General features: G+C 36.5%; 1 protein-coding gene across 3 annotated transcripts in view; it reads left to right on the top strand.

The window, feature by feature from the left end:
- The window catches only part of phkb (phosphorylase kinase, beta), a 180,534-nt gene that overhangs the window by 138,248 nt on the left and 20,214 nt on the right, over positions 1–22,072 (top strand). For 2 of the 3 annotated variants that reach the window (XM_049471148.1, XM_049471150.1), the window contains 5 exons: positions 1,693–1,751; positions 2,872–3,034; positions 3,744–3,825; positions 7,722–7,779; positions 21,055–21,145. In XM_049471148.1, coding sequence (XP_049327105.1) covers positions 1,693–1,751; positions 2,872–3,034; positions 3,744–3,825; positions 7,722–7,779; positions 21,055–21,145 — 453 coding nt within the window. Of the gene's footprint in view, positions 1–1,692; positions 1,752–2,871; positions 3,035–3,743; positions 3,826–7,721; positions 7,780–12,586; positions 12,678–21,054; positions 21,146–22,072 lie in introns of all 3 variants that reach the window. The other variant, XM_049471149.1, reaches the window with a different exon arrangement.

Here is a 22,072-nt window from a genome sequence, read left to right as displayed (position 1 = left end):
GAGCTTACAGTGGCATAAAAAAATATGTTAACCCATTTGGAAATTCATAGTTTTCTGTATAAATTTGTCATAAAATGTGATTTGATCTTCATCTATGCCAATTCAAAGGTATTGACAAATATAATATGACTAAAATAAAAACAAAACAAATATTATGATCATTTATGTCTTAATTGATAACAACCATAAAGAAAACCATAGTGGTAGTGGAAAAATTATTTTAACCCTTGTGTTAATGACTTAGTTTTGACTAGTTTTGAGATGTTGACTGGAGCTAATTAGACTGATAAAAACGACTCAAACCTTTTGATTTTGCTCCACACAAGAAGGATTTGTGTATGTGAGCCATGCCACATCAAAAAGAGTGCGGCATCAAACATTGTTGACTTAAATGAAGCTGAAAAGTTTTACAAAATGATTTCAAATACTTTAGAAACTCACCAGTGTACAGTAAGGCAAACAATCTATAAATGGAGACAATTTGGGACTGTGGTTACTTTTTGCCAAAAGTGGGCACCCAATCAAAATTACCCCAAGAGCACAATGGAGACTCATCTATGAGGTAAAGAAATAACCCAGAGTGACAGACATTTCATCCTGCTTTGCTGCATTAGGTCCTGACCAGCTTGCAATAATTGTGGGGAAGATGTGTTCCCAAGTGTAAAATATTCTAAAAAATATTCTACAGGATAATATGAGTGTCTGTGCATCAACTTAAACTCTGTAGAAGTTGGGTCGTGCAACAGGACAATGACCCAAAGGAGTTATTTTGCACTAATTTTTATTTATTTAGACTAAAAAGTTTACATTTTTGTATATAGTTTTGTTTGTGTGTCCTGATACAAAAAAAACTAAAAGGTATAGGCTGCTCTGAGTCTCAGGTTTTTAGTAATCTACATGTATCCTAGAAAAATAACTCTGCCTGATGCTGTTTCTCCATGTATTTTGTCAAAGTAATAATTAATAAGCCATGTAATGAACTCAAATCATCAATATTCTTATGTTTTCAACTCATAAACACTCTAGTCTAAACATTTTTAAAAAGATATCTTAGGTGTGATTATATTTAAATTTTATTCATTTTAAGTGATTATATTTTTGAGCAGCCGTATAGCTTCTGGAGTAAAAGAGATCAGGGCGTGTGTCTGTCTGATATAATTACTGTGTTATAAGACCTGAAAGAGGAACTGACAAAAACGGAGAAAAACACACCAAAACATCCTAGGGTTCAAAGGGTAAATGAAGGTGACATATTTTTTTTTAAATACCTTGACTTGGATGTAGAATTTATGCAGAAAACCATGAAATTCCATAGGATTCATATACCTTTTTAATGAAATATCTATAAATAAACCCTGATTAAACGTATTTGAGGAAGGTGAAGCAGTTTTTCATGCAGGTACAGGCTCAGAGATGCTCCCGCTGATGCCGGGCTGATTATTATGGTGCAGGTGTAGTGCTGTCATATCTCTCTCTGCTGTATGAAAGGCTGCAGGTTGGCAGGAATCACAGTGTGGGCTGTGCTCCCGGTGCCACGCTGAATATCTATCCTCTGGCGTATTTAGTCACTCCCCATATGGCCGGCTGATATAGGCGGCACGGCGGTGCAGACGGCCCATCTGCTCAGGTGGAGCTTTCTTTCCTCAGCCCGTCTCTGTAACGCCGCTGTGCGTGTTTGTGTGCCGCCCGCAGACCCTGATCTCTGGAGCCGTGGTGGAACAGCTGGATTTCCTCCGTGTCAACGAGGCCGAGTAAGAACCAGCCTCCGCTTCCTGTCTCACCTTTTCATCTGTGTTCCAGTTGCTCAGTTCCTATTTATGCTCCGCGTTTTCTTCAGCCAGACCCCCGCTAACATGCCTAGCGTGCTGCCAGCACTCATAACCGCATGCTTATTCACCCCTTTATTCAACAATAAACACTGTAAAACTCCACACACTCCACCAGTTCCCTACATCTATCTCTCAGCTTGTCCAGAAATGCATGTGTACAGCTGTCTATAAGGGGAGCCCAAATCTAGTGGCATGCAGTTAATATAGTGGGTACCCCCTCTGCAACATCCCCCCCGCCTCCACTTTCCGACGTACACATAGATTTATATTAGAAAACTATGTATTCTCTGTCTCGATTTAGTTATATGAGCTGAAGGCACATTAACAGCCCAAAAATACAACAGCCACAAATGACAAAATCAATGCTTCAATCAATATCACTCAATTGAATGCCTACAAGACGCCAGGTCAGCCAAAACATTAAGTACACACAAAAACTAGGTCAGTCAAATGGCCGATTATTGTGAATTAGTTTCACATTGAAGGATTTGACACCATATTTGTCTCATTTACTGTTGCAATTCCATGATAGTTCGCTAACTATTAAACTAATCCAGCATGCTCCCCGTTTTACACTAAGCAACGCATAGCACCTTCAACACAGCGCTGCTGAGAAGGGGTTAGACAGTTATGGCCCCGCCCCCGGAGTGAAAATCATGAATCTGATTGGTTAGATTGTCCTGCAACTTTAGCAGCTAAATTTAAACACACCCCTTTTGTTGGATAAACTTACGGCATTGCCATAGAATGGAGGTTGATGTGCTTGACTAGCTTCCTGACAAGCAAAACAACAGCTCCTGAAATCCCCCGGAAGTGACCCAAACAGGAAGTGGCATCATACGATAGATAACTAGAAAAATAACACTAATTTCTTCCAAAAAACATTATCCAACATAAAATTAATGAAATCTAAAGACATTTAAAAAAATGTACTTGAAGCATTAACCAACACAATGGTGGCATTATGTGACACTAGTAAGGAACAGGGGTGTGGCCATATTTGTGTCTTTTCAGGTGGTAATATGTGTTTTCTGGTCTGAAGGATCCCAGAGTTTAAGAGCTTTGAGGAGCTGGAGATGCCGAAGCACTCGAAGGTGAAGCGTCAGACGAGCACGCCCAACGCCTCGGACCTGGAGCAGCAGCCCGAGATCAACATCCAGGAGTGGTACCACAAACCCACACATGAGATCATGCAGAAATTCAACGTGAGTCTGTTAAATGTTCAGTTCATTAGCCATTAAATAAATAATACATTTATATTATTTAAATCACAATAAACAATGTATAAATCATAATTAAAAACTGTACAGCTAAGTTAGCTGGATCTCTCAGCTTGTCCAGGAACCCATATCTGTGAACAGTTGCCTGTAAGGAGAGCCCAAATCACGATTTCACAATGGTGATGTTAAAATTGAATTACACCACATGCCTTTGTAAGCCAATTCACTTATTAAGCCGACTCTACACTCAACCCATCGTTAAGTATACATTCTGAACACGTCCAAACACCACACAGATCACATGGTACTTGACAAAATATCAGCAGATTTTAAAGTTTAAATGTATCCCAGCTTTTAAATGCCTTATTTTTCAAGTTTCCTCAGCTTTTCAGCAGTTAAGTGAATTAAAACAGCGAACAATGATTTTGATTCTTTTTCTAAACTTTCTTTAAGTCATGAAATCATTGACATTTCTTCTATTGTTTTTTTTTTTTTTTTTTTTTTTTTTTTTTTTATTATTTCTGGAGCTCTCCTCTCAGACAGCTCTCAGCTCAAAAAGCTAACTATCAAAGAAATACCATAAAGTTATTATAATCTTACTTGAATTGAAACCATGTAGGTAGAAGGTATGTGCTTCCAGTGATGGTTCTTCTCTGATCTTTAATGCAATGTAATTCTGTCTTGGTTTAATCAGGACTGTGATTGCCTCGCCAGTCAGGCTCAGCTGGCCAGTGTTCTCCTGAAGAAGGAGGGTCCGGACTTCTTCAGCAGAGACGGTACGCTGGAACGTTCTCCTAACTCAAATCCCTTTATTATTCTTGTAACACTTCAGCCCATGTCTGTCTTGTGTTTCTCCCTCATTTGGTCCCATGTGCTCCTGCCCCTCTGTTTACCTGTCATGTGTTTCCCAGCCATGTGCTTCTGTTGTGTTTTTGGTCCTGTCTCCGCCCTAGCCCCACCCTGTCATTAGTTATTTGTAACCCCGCCCCCTCTTGATGGATCCTCAGGTGTTTCCAGTTTCCTGTTCCCTCCTTGTGTATATAAGCCCCTTTGTTTCAAGCCTTCTTTGTCTAGTCTTTTGTTGGTTTGTTTGCTGTCCGTGGTCAGGTTTGTTTCATGCTGTTTCTTAGATTCCTGTTTTCAAGTTTAGTGTTCTGTAGTTTTGTATTCAGTGTAACTTTGGTTTATTTTGTTTGTTTGTTAATTTGTTTTAGTTTGTTAATTTAATAAATATAATTATTCTGCACTTACGTCCACCCCCTTCATCCGTCCTAACAATTCTACACCAGTGCTCTCATATTAAATTGCCATCCAATAAAACAAAATATCCGATTAATCATGACAATATTTTGTGATTAACTGCGATTCGTCGCACTTGTTCTTCTAAAAGTTTTTATAGTGGATATTTAAATGTAAATAAAGGAATAGATGTAAGGAATGTAAAATGCAATTATATTTATATTAGTGGTATTACTTAATGCCTTAACAGCCCAGGATTTTTGTCAATTCTTTGCCTGACATTACACCCCTAAATCTTGAGGATTCAAGCATTTACAATAAAAGCTTTCATGTTTGATAATCATAATTGTAATTGTAATATAAAGTATAGAAAAATAGTCAAGTAAATCTCAGCTGTCTAAATTTAATGAATAAAATAATAAAATTGGCTCTTTCCTGAACTTTTTTGAAATCAGTATTTTCCCGAATACAAATCAGTCAGTTCATGTCCTCCAAACTTTTAGTTTCAATATGTTTGTCTAGTTTTCTATGTATATTTTCAAACATGCAGAATTTGGGTTGATTCATTTTACTGATCTGAAAGTAGAGAGAAAACAGACAGCTTCTCTAAGTGTCCTGTAGAAGAACATTTTTTTTTTTTAGTGTGTAGCATTTTAATAGGTTAAAATTGCTAGTATATACTTCAATGTTTGAGGGTAAATAAAGCCAACATGAGGTGCTGGAATAAAGAATGCATGATAAATCGTATAGAGGAACCTTTATTTACTTTATTATAAACAGCGAAGCTTGGTGGTAAGGATTTCTGAATAAGATCTTAATTTGCTGAGTATAAAAGAGCGTTTTCACACCTGTAGTTGTGAAAGTTTCAATGATCTGGATCAGTTGGTGAGTTTATTAGTGTTTATTTGGAGAGTTTCACCCCCTTTTGGTTTGGTTTCACACGGGCATAAAAACCTAAACACACCAGAACGCTCATCACTAATCTACACGAGCACATCGCCTCCTCTGTTTAGTGTGTAAACAGTGTGAAGCAGAAGAGACAGTGTTTGTTTATAGCGGTATATTATCTGGCTAATATATCAGATTAAACTGTACCTTATCAGCAGTTTATCTCAAATAAAAAAAGTATATTTGATATCTGGGTCTGATCGAGACCAGATCATGTTCTCACTACAAGCGAAGCACCCCAGAAAAAAAAAAAACTGTGCGTTGGGTGAGGGCGGGGCAGATTATGGCATTTGGCAGTTGGGGTGTATTCTGATGTTATACAGAGTTAATTACAGGTAGACACTCACACTGATCACTGACTTTATTAATGTTTATTTGGGTTTAGTATTCTAATAATATGTATGGTTATAATTACAGGTAGACACACTCACTGATCACTGACTTTATTAATGTTTATTTGGGTTTATTTATTCAAATGTTATATAGTGTTAATTACAGCTAGACACTCTTACTGGGGTGTCTAACAAGAAATTCTGGAAATTTCCAGACACTCTCACTTATCACTGACTATATGTTTATTGGGGTTTATTTATTCTTATGTTATATAGAGTTAATTACAGGTAGACACTCTTATTGACCACTGACTTTATTAATGTTTATTTGGTTTTATTTATTCTAATGTTATAAATAGTTAGAATTACAGGTAGACACTCTCACTGATCACTGACTTTTTATGTTTATTTGGGTTTATATATTCTAATGTTATATATAGTTATAAATATAGGGAGACACTCTCACTGACCACTGACTTTATTAATGCTTATTTGGATGTATATGATTAATGTCATATAGAGTTAATTACAGCTAGACACTCTCACTGAGGTGTCTAATGAGAAATTCTGGAAATTTCCAGACACTCTCATTTATCACTGACTATATGTTTATTTGGGTGTATTTATTCTAATGTTATATAGAGTTAATTACAGATATTTCCAAAAATGTCCCTCTGGGATCAATAAAATATCTATCTATCACTGATCACTGACGTTATGTTTATTTGGTTGTATTTATTCTAATGTTATATAGAGTTAATTACAGATAGACACTCTCACTGCAGAAATAGAGAGACTTGTGCAGAGCAGATTGATTGGTCAGCAGACAGAGCCTCGTTAGCCTCCACTTATTGGGTCAGGAAATGGACTCTGGTGGTTGTACTGAGTTTCTGGAAGAGACTCTCGGGCTCTTAGCCAGAGTTTAGAGTTGCTGACTGGCCTCACTTCTCTTCTGCTGGACAGAAAGTGCTTAAGTACGTTTTTTAGGACATGGTTTGAGAGAGTGTAGAGCTCAGCAGTATTAGTGCGCGGTCCCGGTCCATTTATAACAGCTCTCGCTGCGCCGCCCGGGCCACTGTAGCGCTCTGCTCCCAGTAGTGCAGTGGATGATGTGCCAAGCAAAAAGTAGAAACAGTGCACCCAACAAAAACGACAAGCAGCATCTTTCACACAACTGGAGCAGAGCCAAGACATGCTTTACTTATTTATTTAACCTTATTTCCACCACTTATTTTTATTTTATTTTTTGTTTACTGTTTTTTTTTTACAGTTACTCCAGTTACTTATTACATATAAATCTAATTTATGTTATATTATTTATTTTAATTGTTTAATTAATTGTTATACAATACCGCTCAAAGTTTGGAAACACCTTCTCATTCAGTGATTTTCTTTATTTCTTTATGTAATTAATTTTCTACATTGTGGATTATTATTAAAGATACGAAAACAATTAAGGGACACTTAAATGTGAAATACTTATTTAGAAGAATCTAATTCTAAAAGTATAATTCTAACATATTCGGTTTGTTTTTATCATGTTTTGTTTGTTTTATAGCTTTAATATATTCCTCAATATTAAATTTACAATGTAGCTGGTTTGAATCCCGCTCATGCAGCTTGCCATCAGCTGCCAGAGCCCCGAGAGAGCACAATTGTCCTTGCTCTCTCTGGGTGGGTACGGTACAGTAGATGCCGCTCTTTCCCCTCATCACTCCTAGGGTGATGTGGATCAGCACAAGGCTGCATCTGTGTGCTGATGTATCAGAACCGAGTCGCTGCGCTTTACTCCGAGCGTTAGCGCTGTGATGCTACTCGGCAAAGCTACAGCATCAGCAGCAGTTCAAAAAGAGGCTGTGGTTGACTTCATATGTATCTGAGTGTATTTTGAGAAGTGTCCACAATTTTTTGGTCATGTAAGGCCAGATTCTCAAACATCTATACTTTTTCAAAAATGTTAAATTTAATTATAAGCGTGACCGTGATTCATAATTTCACAGCTTTTCACTCTTTTAGTATTTTAACACTTGAACACTTTGACAGCCCTACTCTGTGCACATCCATAAGTACAGTATTCTTTGTCTCTAGGTTTTAATGGCCGTATTTGAAATGTGATCTGTTTTTTTATAAATGTTCCTCCTCTGTGTCTCCAGAGAATCTGAAGGATGAGTTGGAGCGGATCTATAGACGAGCAGGCAGCAGGAAGCTTTGGTCAGATTCCACTCATTTTCACTCACTTATTCCACCCACACTGTCCAGCAGGACTTAGCTTTATCTCTTTAGGCTTTTAATTACATTAAATAGTGTTAAATCACACAATCCCAGTTCTGTGAGAGCTCATGTACTTTAGTGCTGTTGGTTTTTCCATCTAAAACACCAGACTCACTGTATTAGGGTTTAAATTATATTTTATATCGTTTGGCTTTTATTTGATTGTAGATCGTATGAACCCAAGATATTTCAGTTTATTAATATTTATATATTTCTTCATAATCAGGCTTGCAGCTCATTCCGAAAATAGTTGGGAAAGTAAAGCGTTTACCTCTTTATATTGTTGCCATTTCTTCTTACAACACTTAAAAGACATTTTGGCTCTGATACCACCAAGTAATGAATAGTTTTTTTTTTCTTTTAAGTTCTTCACACATTCTCTTTTGAGAACAAATCAGTGGGTATGGATAATCACAAGCCATCAAACCAAACTGAACTACTTGGATTTTTGCACCAGGAGTAAAGGCATAAAGTTATCCAAAAGCAGCGTGTAAGACTGGTGGAGGAGAACATGATGCCAAGATGCATGAAAACAGTGATTAAAAACCAGGGCTATTCCACCAAATATTGATTTCTAACTCTTAAAACTTTATAAATATACAGTTGTGGTCAAAAGTTTACTTACACTTGTAAAAAAACATAATGTTATGGCTGTCTTGAGTTTTCAATAAGTTCTACAACTCTTATTTTTCTGTGATAGAGTGATCGGAACACATACATGTTTGTCACAAAAAACAGTCATAAAATTTGGTTCTTTCATAAATTTATTATGGGTCTGCTGAAAGTGTCACCAAATCTGCTGGGTCAAAAATATACATACAGCAACAAAATTTGTCAATTTTGGTGATGTAGCGAGTTGTGTCAATCAAATTAGCTGCATGTCATGGCCTCTTCACTTCTTGTAAGTGATTCTGATTGACTACAGCTGTTGACTTCTCATGAGCCCATTTAAATAGGGCTCATTTGACCCAGTGATTAGACTCAGCTACAAAAGCTACAATGGGAAAGTCAAAGGAACTCAGTGTGGATCTGAAAAAGCGAATTATTGACTTGAACAAGTCAGGGAAGTCACTTGGAGCCATTTCAAAGCAGCTACAGGTCCCAAGAGCAACTGTGCAGACAATTATACGCAAGTATAAAGTGCATGGAACAGTTGTGTCACTGCCACGATCAGGAAGAAAACGCAAGCTATCACATGCTGCCGAGAGGAGATTGGTCAGGATGGTCAAGAGTCAACCAAGAATCACCAAGAAGCAGGTCTGCAAGGATTTGGAAGCTGATGGAACACAGGTGTCAGTCTCCACAGTCAAGCGTGTTTTACATCGCCATGGACTGAGAGGCTGCCGTGCAAGAAAGAAGCCCTTGCTCCAGAAAAGGCACCTTAAGACTCGGCTGAAGTTTGCTGCTGATCACATGGACAAAGATAAAACCTTCTGGAGGAAAGTTCTCTGGTCAGACGAAACAAAAATTGAGCTGTTTGGCCACAACACCCAGCAATATGTTTGGAGGAGAAAAGGTGAGGCCTTTAATCCCAGGAACACCATGCCTACTGTCAAGCATGGTGGTGGTAGTATTATGCTCTGGGGATGTTTTGCTGCCAGTGGAACTGGTTCTTTGCAGAAAGTAAATGGGATAATGAAGAAGGAGGATTACCTCCAAATTCTGCAGGAAAACTTAAAACCATCAGCCCGAAGGTTGGGTCTTGGGCGCAGTTGGGTGTTCCAACAAGACAATGACACAAAATACACATCAAAAGTTGTAAAGGAATGGCTAAACCAGGCTAGAATTAAGGTTTTAGAATGGCCTTCCCAAAGTCCTGACTTAAACCCCATTGAGAACATGTGGACAGTGTTAAAGAAACGGGTTCATGCAAGAAAACCATCACATTTAGCTGAACTGCACCAATTCTGTCAAGAAGAGTGGTCAAACATTCGACCTGAAGCTTGCCAGGAGCTTGTGGATGGCTACCAAAAGCGCCTAGTTGCCGTGAAAATGGCCAAGGGACATGTAACCAAATACTAATGTTGCTGTATGTATATTTTTGACCCAGCAGATTTGGTGACATTTTCAGCAGACCCATAATAAATTTATGAAAGAACCAAATTTTATGACTGTTTTTTGTGACAAACATGTATGTGTTCCGATCACTCTATCACAGAAAAATAAGAGTTGTAGAACTTATTGAAAACTCAAGACAGCCATAACATTATGTTTTTTTACAAGTGTATGTAAACTTTTGACCACAACTGTATGAACTTGTTTTCTTTGCATTATTTGAGGTCTGAAAGCTCTGCATCTTTTTTTTTTTTTTTTTTGGTTATTTCAACAATTTCTCATTTTCTGCAAGTAAATGCTCAAAATGACAATATTTTTATTTGGAATTTGGGAGAAATGTTGTCTGTAGTTTAAAGAATAAAACAACAATGTTCATTTTACTCAAACAAAAACCTATAAATAGCAAAATCAGATAAACTGATTCAGAAACTGAAGTGATCTTTTATTTTTATTTTATTTTATTCTTATTATATTTTCCCCAGAGCTGTATGTTGCTCTAAGATCTCAATGTATTTTTCTGCTTGAATACTGTATCAAAAAAGTGTACTGGCTAGGGGTGGGCGATATGGCCCTAAAATATATATGAGACAATATGACAAAAAAAAAAAAAAAATGATACTAATAATAATGCACTCCATATATCTCCATATATCCAGGATTAAAGCAAAACAAATGATACTGGACAGATATAATACAGATATGGTTAAGAAAAGGCTTCTAATCTAACTATTAATACTCTGTGTTTGTACTGTTTATTACTAATATAACCTGAGTTGACCAGATTAAATATCTTGGGTTCGTACTGTCTGCAATCAAATTCAAGCATCAATAAATAGTTGTGATTTAGAGCTGTAGTACAAGAGATCTTCAGGATTGGGATTAAGAAGCTTTTAGAACTTATTTAGAATATATTTAGAACTCGATAAACACATTATTTTGTGCTGCATTTACATTTTTCAATATTTTATCTTTAAAGTGTGTTTTTTTAATATATATTACTGTTTATTATGATGTGATGAAATGATCAAAGTTCGGCTTTTTTTATACGATTGAGTCATGGCTCCATTGAAAACCTAGAATATACAGTCGCTGTCCAATGAAAACAACAATTTGCAATTTTTTTTTGACACATAATTTGTACAGTACAGTACCAGCCAAGAGTTTGGACACACCTTCGTATTAATGGTTTTTAATTTATTTTTTATCCTATGTTGTAAATAAATACTGTAGTCATCCAGACTATGAAGGAACACATACAGAATCATGTAGTAACTTAAAAGTTTGAAACAAACCAAAAAAATATTTTAACTTGTAGTTTCTGAGGCTGGTAACTCTGATGAACTCATCCTGTCCAACAGAGGGAACTCTTGCTCCTCCTTTCCTGGGGTGGTCCTGATGAGTGCCAGTTCCATCAAAACTTTATTAATGGTCTTTGCAGTGACTGCACTTGAGGATACTTTCAAAGTTCTTGAAATGATTATTATTATTATTTTTTAGATTGACTGACCTTAATTTTTTCTTAAATTTTTTTTTTCTTTATTTAGTTTAGTAGTTCTTACTTCTCATAATATAGATTAGAACATTACTCAAATATTCACTATTCACTGTACAACTGATGCTCTCAAACACATTATTAAGAGACAAGAAATTTAAGTGATTTAACCCTTGTGTGGTGTTCGGGTCTGTGGGACCCGTTTTCATTTTTCATCAAATGATACTAAAAAAAAAAAAATCTAACTCAAACTCATTGGCATTGGCTCATTTTTTGTGAAAAACATATATCAAAACACATTTTCAATAAACACACACTGTACACCCCCCCCCCCCCCCCTACACATTTATATTACATACAGTATGTTTGGCCAAGGGCTAATAAACATTGCTTCATTTGTAAATTTGAAAATAAACAAATTTTCTACTCATATTTTGAGTTTAATTTATTTTCTTTTACATTTTATTTAAAAAAAATAATAAAAAAAGAGTAGCACTTTTTAAAAGAAATGTAACATAAGAAAGGTAAAGAGCAAATATTCACCATGTAAGCTGTTTATATTGCTTGCAATTTAGGTGAAGCAAGCATGTGTAAAGCATTTTAATGTAGAATTGCTTAATTTTGCTGAATTAAATGCAAGTAACAAAGTAAACGAGTAACAAAAAATATGAACACCACACAAGGGTTAACTGCAAAGCTGTCTAAACTAAGCAAGAGGTGCTACTTTGAAGAATGTAAAATATAAAAACATTTCTGGTTTGGTTAACACTTTTTGTTTGGTTACTTAATAGTTCTATATGTTTCTCTTTATAGTTTGGATGAATTTAATATTAAAATACAGTGCAAAACAGTTTAAAATAATAAAAAAAAAAAAAAAAAAAAAAACTGAAGCTGTGCCTAAACTGTAGGACTGATACTGTGTATTGTGTCACAATTAATTGAGGAATAGACCAATAGAAATGCTCAAAAATGACTTTAAATATACTCTTTTTACATTTACACCAATTTATTGGACATCACTGATATGGTTAGCTGCTGTCTGTGTACCGCTATAATGTAAATGCAGCATTTTAGCACTCCACACACGTATGTTTCTTTATTTCTTCCTGTCTTTCTAAATATTTTATCACTTATTTCTGCCAAAATGATTATTATTTTCAATTATTTTCAATTATTTTCAACCATGCGACCCTGGCGTAGGCTGGCGGTGCGTTACGCAGCGGCCGCCTCTCAGAAGTTTGCAGGTTCTATAGCTCCTCATATTACAACTCTCTTGGTCCATGGGAAACAGGTAATAACAGGCTGCAGCTCTTCCTGCATGTGTGATCTCCGTACCCGTAGCCTCTGAGTGAAACATCACCACCGATTTCTCATTAACCAGAGAGCACGCTTCACTCATTCTCTCGCTGTCAGTGAGTCCGTGGCTCTGTGGGGCTGGCGGTGGTGGTGTTGTACAGTGTTTAGTGTTGTATTAAAGGGATAGTTCTGTAAAAATCGAATTTACACAAATTTCCCTCCGGTCAGATTTACAGTACTGTGATTTAAAATGTATAATTCATGATATTTTTGGTGTCTGAAGTTCTAATAAGATTTAGTTTTTCTATATTCGGTTAATACATTTAAATTCTGATAGCAATATAAACCACATCGTATACAAGCCACACTAAAACCTGAAAGACAAGAATGCCCACAAACGGTTCGGGATGAGGGATGCACCAAATAAACATTTTTTGCCTAAAGTATAACCAAATAAATTGTTTATCATTTTTTTTAAAGCAATTACAAAACAACATTTTTAAAATATTATCATAATCACTTTTGTTATATCTCACCTAACATACCAATAAAACACACTATTTACCTCAGCAGTGCTATTGTAGTCATGCGTTTTTGTCATGAGTGCTATTATGGTCATGGATTTACCCTTAAGTGCTATTGTAGTCATACATTTACCTCAACATTTCTATTGTAATCATACATTTACCTCAGCAGTGCCATTGTAGACATAAATTCAACTCAGCAGTGATATTATAGTCATGAATTTACCTCAGCAGTGCTATTGTAGTCATGAAATTTACCATAGCTGTGTTATTTTAGTCATGTATTTATCTCAGTAGTGCTACTGTAGTCAAAAATTTACCTCAGCAGTACTATTTTTAGTCATGAAGTTACCTCAGCAATGCTATTTTAGTCATTCATTTACATCAGCAGTGCTATTGTAGGAATGTATTTACCTCAGTGTATAAACGAACTTAAACATGCTGTTTGAGTTCTGTCATCCTAATTTTTTGTTTCCCGAACACTTAGTGCATATATTGAAATATATTGTGGCCATAATCAGTGAAATTAGGCTAAATGGACACAATTTAGTCTGCTTTTAATTGGTGGCACTACATTTAAGCTTTTATTTGATCTGGCACTACTCAGACTTAATTTTAGTATTAAAAATTGGAATAAATTATTAAATTATGCCAATCAAATGCGCAATCACTTGGTGTCTGACACACCTGAAATAAACATTTTGACACCAGTCAATCAAAAGGTCTCTAAATGTTGTTCTCCGCGATTCCACCAATCACAGTCATCACACTCTCACCCTCTTACTCTCTCACACACTTGATTTGCAGATCTCAGAGCTGCTCTTCAGGCTGATTGAAGAGCTGTGAGTTTATTGCGCTCTGCATTAATAATGATTCTCTCAGCGTTTCCGAGTTAACCAAACTCATAAAGGCCAGAAATCACCTGCATTTTAAAGTTATGTTGGACATTATCGCTCCTCTGATCAGCAAAAAACTTTAGTATGAGTTTCATTTCTTGGATTTAATGGGCTCTGACTTTTATGCAATCTAATTGGCCAGAAAGCTGATACTACATTCTGCAGTTTTATCTTATTAAAATATTCATCACATGCTTAATAAACACCGGTTACGGTTCATATTATTGCTGACACACACATTGGAACAGTTTCACAGACAGGGATTAAGCCTAGTCTTGAATTGAATGGAGATTTTCCATTAAATAAAGAAAGTTTAGACCAGGGGTGTCCAAACTACGGCCCGCGGGCCATTTGTGGCCTGTTTCCTTTTTTGGAGCGGCCCGCGAGGTATTTTAGAAATAGAATAAATGTTGGCCCACTGTTAAGCAGGTTTTTATAATGTGAGAGTCAAAGTTTGAACGATAGGTGTCAGAAACGGACCAAAGAGTCTAAAAGCGGAGAGAGTGAGCATTTCTAGCACAGAAAAACAGGCCAAAGAGTCTAAAAGCGGAAAGGGTGCTCATTTCTAGCGCAGAAAAACGTTCCAAAGAATCTGAAAGCAGAGAGGGTGCGCATTTCTAGCGCAGAAAAACTGGCCAAAGAGTCTAAAAGCGGAGAGAGTGCGCATTTCTAGTGCAGAAAAACGGACCAAAGAGTCTAAAGCGGAAAGGGTGCGCATTTCTAACTCAGAAAAACTGGCCAAAGAGTCTAAAAGCGGAGAGAGTGCGCATTTCTAGCTCAGAAAAACGGGGCAAAGAGTATAAACGTTGCCGTAATTAATGAGTTTAATATTAAGAGACATCATGAAATGAAACATCAATTTGAAAAATCTTAGTTTACACAACACTGTCAAAGATAAAGATAGTAAGTCAAGTAAAATGGTGTGTAAATGAAATAATCAGGAAAAAAGTATTATTTAAAGTTGTATATTTCATTATTTGTTTTATTACAGAGTCTGTGGCCCGTTACTTCATATATATTTCTCCTTCTGGCCCCCAACAAAAAAAATTTTGACACCCCGGTATAGACTATAATTAGGCTTTAAAGGAGAACTTCAGTGTAAAATAGACTTGGGTTGTAGATAAACATGATAATGAGTACAAACTTTTGCCAAAAAAAACCCCTTCGATTCATCTAAAGCATTCAGAAATACAGTGTTTTTAGCCCATGCTCCCAACAGGCTTACAGTGCTAGTGATAGGGGCATAGAGTTGCTAATGTAAAGAAATTACTATTTTTACACCTTTAAAGGAGAACTCCGGTGTAAAATTTAATTTGGTGTAGTAAAACATGATGAAGAGTACTAACCTTTGTTGAACAGCCCACCTCTGTTCTCCTGCAGCTTTCTGAGATCCATTTTTTTTTTTTTTTTTTTGTCCAGACATGCTTAAGAATGGATGATATGGGGCATATTTTGCCCCTGCAGATAAATTGCTTTTTACACTGTTATCCAGGCTCCTCATTGGTAGAATACGTAGAGTCCTGCGATTTAAAATGAGGCATTATTAACTTTAAAAGTGCACAAGAAGCTTATTTAAAACCACTGTGTACAACCCGTAGTGCAATCTAAAGAGTACCAACTTTTGTTGAAAACCCATAGCATAACCTAATTTCTGGACGCCACAATCTCTTACCTTTACCTTAAGGAAGTGGATCCCAGAGATTAGGTTACGCTGTGGGTTGTCAACAAAGACAAAGGTCTTTATCCTGTTTTACTACAGCGAAAGTCATTTTTACACCTGAGTTCTCCTTTAACAAACTCAAAGTAGCTCCACACTTCATTGCTTGGTACTCGTTATCATGTTTTAATAAAACCCAGTCTTATGTATCTTGTCTGGTCTCTACAGAGAATTATTGTCAAAAGAATAGGTCTTTCTAGCGCAGCTAACCTAAAACATGAACCTATTGGCACTATGACTAATGCCTAACGTGTGGGAAAGAGATGTATAACTGTAAGTACTGAGCTAAATAATGGTGCTCTGAATGCAACCAAATCCTCACTGCAATGCTCCAGAATCTAGTAGAAATCTTTTCTGAATTAATGTCCTTTATTTAATACCTAGTGAATTGGTTAAAGTTGAATTAGAGTTAGTGTTTCAGTTTCTTTTTTCTTATAATGGGACCTATCGTGCATTCTGCGCAAGGCACGTCACGGTGCTCATTGCTATCTTACACCTCGTTAACAGTCTATTTTTACACCTTGCACCCACACTGTTAAAATAGTATCAGAGTTTAGAAATGAACCCATACTGATGGGCGTGGTGGTCTGGAAGTGAGGTGTGTTCAGGTAAATTTGTGTCGTGTTGCTATTTTAGCAGCAGAAAACACAGGAGGTCCACTGACTCATTAAAACCCTGACAATAGTCAATCATTAGAGTCCAGGTCAGTATCCTCTGCTGATATGCGCAAAAGCGTTGCACTGTTCAGATATGAATGTGCCAAAGTCAGAGCTCATCTGCCTCTTAAAGGGAATGATAACTGGCACACTGATTTATTTAGTTCACGTTTATTTCACGTTGTGCCCCAAACATAAAAACACATCCATGGTTAATTATGAGAATTAGGAGAAATAGTACATGCCTCTTGTGCGTTTTGAGCTTCGCAAAGCCATTTTTTGCCACCTTACGATATCAAAGACACACCGACACGCCCTAAATCAAGCTGCGTGAAGCATGGTTGGCTGATGGACTTTAGATAGAAGTGAAAGAACTTCAGACACTAAGCATATCAAAGCTGATTGATTGTTTTTGGGATAAATTTGTGTATGTTCGATTTGTGCTGAACTGTTCCAGTCAGTGTAGTGATCCAGTTGCTTATTGTTTGCTTTTTATTATGTATCTGTCCCCCATTACATTACATTACATTGATTACATTGCTCTCTGTAGTTAAAAGCATAGGTGTTTAGTATTTAGTGTCCAGTATTCAGTATTCTAAATATATTTATTATAGATCGTAGGTGTTAATAGTGTTCCCTTCCCTGGTTTGCTTTGTTGAAGTGTTGTTTTTTTTCACGTGTTTTAGCTTCGCAGACCCTCACCTGTGTGCTGCCTTATAATAACCCACCCATGACCCATGATCTCTTGTTATTCCCATCGTCGAATCCTAATAGAATGCTTTAACTGCAGGTTTCTAAATTAGTGAACATTAAAATACTCCAGATTCAAGCTTTAAAAAACATGGTAGGAAAGTGTGTGAGTGCGAGTGTGTGATCTGAGGGGGGGGGGGGGTAACACTGTGCTGCAGCAGGATTTAAATTCCCACTGCACGTTTGTCATTCAGCGGCGCCAAGCCGGTCCTGATAAACTCTTGTTCCCCGAGGAGCAAACCTGGGAATACTAATGACTCCAGTTCTGTAGCGGGGCGTCGTCCTGCGTACCGAATAAACCTTCATTTAGATATTTATTCAAATGAGTGAGTGTCTGGGTTGGTGCGGTGGAGGCAGCAAACCTACAAATTCTGTAGTGCAGGGAATGAGCAGGCGTCCAAACACTTTTGTACATATAGTGTAGCAGCAAAAGGGGCACCGACTCCATACTAATGGTTGTGTGTTTAGAATGGGATTTCATAGGAGCTCCTTTAGGTGCTGATTTTCACGTGTTCTTTAAAACATAGTAGGAACTCTTGGAACTCATGGTAGGAACTCTTGTTCCCCGATCAGCAAACCTGGGAATACTAATGACTCCAGTTCTGTAGCGGGGCGTCGTCCTGCGTACCGAATAAACCTTGTACATATAGTGTATCTGCAAAAGGGGGACCGACTCCATACTAATGGTTGTGGCTTTAGAATTGGATTTCATAAAAGCTCCTTTAGGCATTGATTTTCATGTATTTCAGCTTTACAGACCCTAACCCTGTGTGCTGCCTTATATTAACCCACCCATGACCCATGATCTCTTCGCCTTCCGACCGTCAAATCCTAGTAGAATGCTTTAACTACAGGTTTCTAAATTAGTGAACATTAAAATGCTCCAGATTCAAGCTTTTATACATAGTTGGAACTCTTTTTCATGATCAGCAAACCTGGGAATACTAATGACTCCTGTTCGGTAGTAGTGCGTCTTTCTCTTAGATATTTATTTAAATGAGTTAGCTGCCACCCGTGACCAATTATCGCTTGGTCTTCCCATCGTCGGTTCCTAATAGAATGCTTTAACTACGAGTTCCTAAATTGGTGAACATTAAAATACTCCAGATTCAAGCTTTAAAATATATTAAGGACCTCTTGGAACTCATGGTAGGAACTCTTGTTCCCCAATCAACAGACCTGGGAATACTAATGACTCTAGTTCTGTAGCGGGGCGTCGTCCTGCGTACTGAATAAACCTTCAATTAGATATTTATTCAAATGAGTGAGTGTCTGGGTTGGTGCGGTGGAGGCAGCATACCTACAAATTCTGTAGTGCAGGGAATGAGCAGGCGTCCAAACACTTCTGTACATATAGTGTAGCTGCAAAAGGGGGACCAACTCCATACTAATGGTTGTGGGTTTAGAATGGGCGTTGATTTTTAATAGTTTTAGCCTTGTAGGCCTTTAATACCCGTGTACTACCTTATAATAACCCATCAATGACCCATGATCGCTTGGTCTTCCCATTGTTTGTTCTAAATAGAAATGAAAATACAATTAAAATACTCCCTATTCAAGCTTTAAAACATGGTAGGAGCTCTTGTTCCCCGATCAACAGACCTGGGAATGCTAATGACTCCAGTTCTGTAGCGGGTCGTTGTCCTGCGTACAAAATAAACCTTTATTTAGATATTTATTCAAATGATTGAGAGTCTGGGTTGGTGCGGTGGCGGTGGAGGCAGCAGAGCTACAGCTTATGTTGGACAGCTGGTGGAGAAACTCCAACGCAAGCGTTTGTGGTGGATAATAAAAAGTACAGCAGTACAGCAGGCAGTGTGTTTTGGGAATTTAGTTGCTAATTCCTGCACCAAGCCATTCGGATAATCTCGGAATATAAAGCAGGGCCTGTGGAGCGGACATCAATACGAGAATATTCAGCAAACAAAAAGAGATTACCTCTAAATACAAAATGCTAGTATTAAATATAAAGGTTATACAGAGGGTTCTTTGAGTGATTTCATAAAAGAAGATGTTTATATACTCATATAGATAGATAGATAGATAGATAGATAGATAGATAGATAGATAGATAGATAGATAGATAGATAGATAGATAGATAGATAGATAGATAGATAGATAGATAGATAGATAGATAGATAGATAGATAGATAGATAGATAGATACTATTTGCAGCACCTTAATGGAGTGTAGACAGTAATGTTGAAGTATTTCCTTTCTCTGTATTCAGAACAGAACAGAAACACCATTGACTTGTACTATTGAATGTAGACTACTTTAGAAAACTAGCTGTATAAACTATACTATATACATACTGCTCTGGTAAAAAAAATAAGAGACCACTTAAAAATTATGAGTCTCTTTGATTTTATCAAATTAAAAGCCTCTGGAATATAATCAAGAGGAAGATGGATGATCACAAGCCATCTGTTAAAATTCAGCCCATTTTTTTAAAAACAGTATTTGATTTTTTTTTTTTTGTTTTAGCTCATTTGTTTTCCTTAAAAGCCTTGGAAGTTTAAAAAAATGTCAGATTTTATAAAATGGACTTTGTACCATTTCCAGTTATTGACTGGACCTTATGTGGGTGTTCTAAAACTTCTGAAACTGGTAGTGTATTTTTACTAATATTTATATTTTCATTTAGAAAACAAAATCCAGCCTTCCAACACTTTTGTACATAAAAAGGGGCCGACTCAATGGTTGCAGAATTAGAATTGGATGTTATAAGAGTTCCTTTAGGCATAAAGTGAAGATGTCTTAATCCTTTTTCTTCATAGAAATGTCTTTGTTCTTCCAAAATAGTAACTTTACTGGAGTTTAAAGATATTTTGAATAATTTCTATTGTACTATTTATCATGAAAATCTGACACAATATAAAAACACAACTCCCAGATTCATATTATGTAACAATGGGAGCCGTGAAGAATAAAGGTGATGAATGTAAGTAATAGGGACTGTTTTATGTCAGTGGGTTTTCTGTTCTGTTATGAAATACAGAGGAAAAACATCAGATTTATTGAATTATTGTGTATTATTGGTAGTCTACCACGTGTTTCAGCTGCATAAGATCAAAATCCTTTAAACCTAATTCTGAATTTAAACCTCAGGATGGTCTAGAGCTAATAACACTAAACGCTACATGTAGCTACACCCTATTCATAAATATATAAATGTAAATTCATATATTTAAGTAAACATTTGTACAGCTCTGGAATAAAATTAGACCACTTAAAAATTAAAAACCTCTGGAATATAATCAAGAGGAAGATGGATGATCACAAGCTGATCATCAAACCAAACTGAACTGCTTGAATTTTTGCACCAGGAGTAAAGCAGCATAAAGTTACCCAAAAGCAGTGTGTAAGACTGGTGGAGGAGAACATGATGATTAAAAAAAACAGAACCAGGGTTATTCAAGCAAATATTGGTTTCTGAACTCCTAAAACTTTATGAATATGAACTTGTTGTTTTCTTTGCATTATTTGAGGTCTGAAAGCTATGCATCTTTTTTTTTGTTATTTCAGCCATTTCTCATTTTCTGTAAATAGATGCTCTAAATGACAATATTTTTATATGGAATTTGGGAGAAATGTTGTCCGTATTTTATAGAATAAAACATCAATGCTTATTTTACTCAAACATAAACCTATAAATAGCAAAATCAGAGAAACTGATTCAGAAACTGAAGTGGTTTCTTATTTTTTCCAGAGCTGTATATGTATATAAAAGTATAAATCTAAATCCAATCCCTGACAGAGTGCTGTAATGTGAGTCGGGGTGTGAGTGTTAACCCGTGTGGGATCATATGTGTTTCTGTTCACCAGGTCCGTTGTGCGTCTTGCTGCCAGTCTCTTAACTAAGCTAGTGGACAGCCTCGCTCCCAGTATTACTAGCATTTTAGTGCATGGCAAGCAGGTAAGTGGGAACAGGAGGGCAGGACTCCAACCATTCCAAACAGAACCCGGTTCTAGACTGTAGAAACAACTCACAATTGTAAAATGAATTTAAGTCACTAAAGACATTTTAATGTTCACTGATCATATACTGTGTGTATGTGTGTGTGTGTTTGATTTGTGTGTGTGTTCCATTCCTCATCATTCCTCATACTCCATAGCCAGACGCTGTTAGCTGTTGATGTTTTGATATCATGCATCACTGCCGGCTTTTCTAATACAGTGCATTTAATACCTAATGATCATTAAAAAGATTTTCTCTTTGTTAATCAATAAGTACAAAGGGGCTCCTATTGGTTCTTTGGTTCTGTAAGGATATCAATCAAACATTTCAATCAATCAATAAATCAATTAACCTTTTTTTTCACTCAGACATACATTGAGAGTGAACCTCATTTACAATGCGGCCGAACATTTACAGTTTAAAAGGGATTAAAAATATTGGTACCACTTTAAAATAAGACTACCTTTATAAAGGGTTTATAAATGGTTTACAATGAGTTTACTGATGGTTACTAATTAGGAAGTGAATGCCTTAAAAATCATTAATAATCAGTTATAACACATACGTAGAAAGGGCAACAGTGACCTGTTGTTTGCCAAATAGTGAACCCACAGCCATCTATATTGTTGACCTTTCTACATATGTGTTATAACTGGTTATTAATGATTTTTAAGGCATTTACAACCTAATTAGTAACCATTAATAAACTAATTGTAAACCATTTATAAACGCTTTATGAAGGTAATCTTATTTTAAAGTGATACCCAAAATTATGGTCAGTTAATCCAAAACATTTCAAGAACTTTGGAAGTATCCTCAAGTACACACAACTGGCACACATCAGGACCACCCAAGGAAAGGAAAAGCAAGAGTTCCCTTTGTTGT

This window comes from Astyanax mexicanus, chromosome 23 (genome assembly GCF_023375975.1).
Source record: "Astyanax mexicanus isolate ESR-SI-001 chromosome 23, AstMex3_surface, whole genome shotgun sequence".
NCBI classification, from domain to species: domain Eukaryota; kingdom Metazoa; phylum Chordata; class Actinopteri; order Characiformes; family Acestrorhamphidae; genus Astyanax; species Astyanax mexicanus.
The sequence above is the reverse complement of the archived record's forward strand: the minus strand, read 5'-3'. Positions and strand labels throughout refer to the sequence as shown.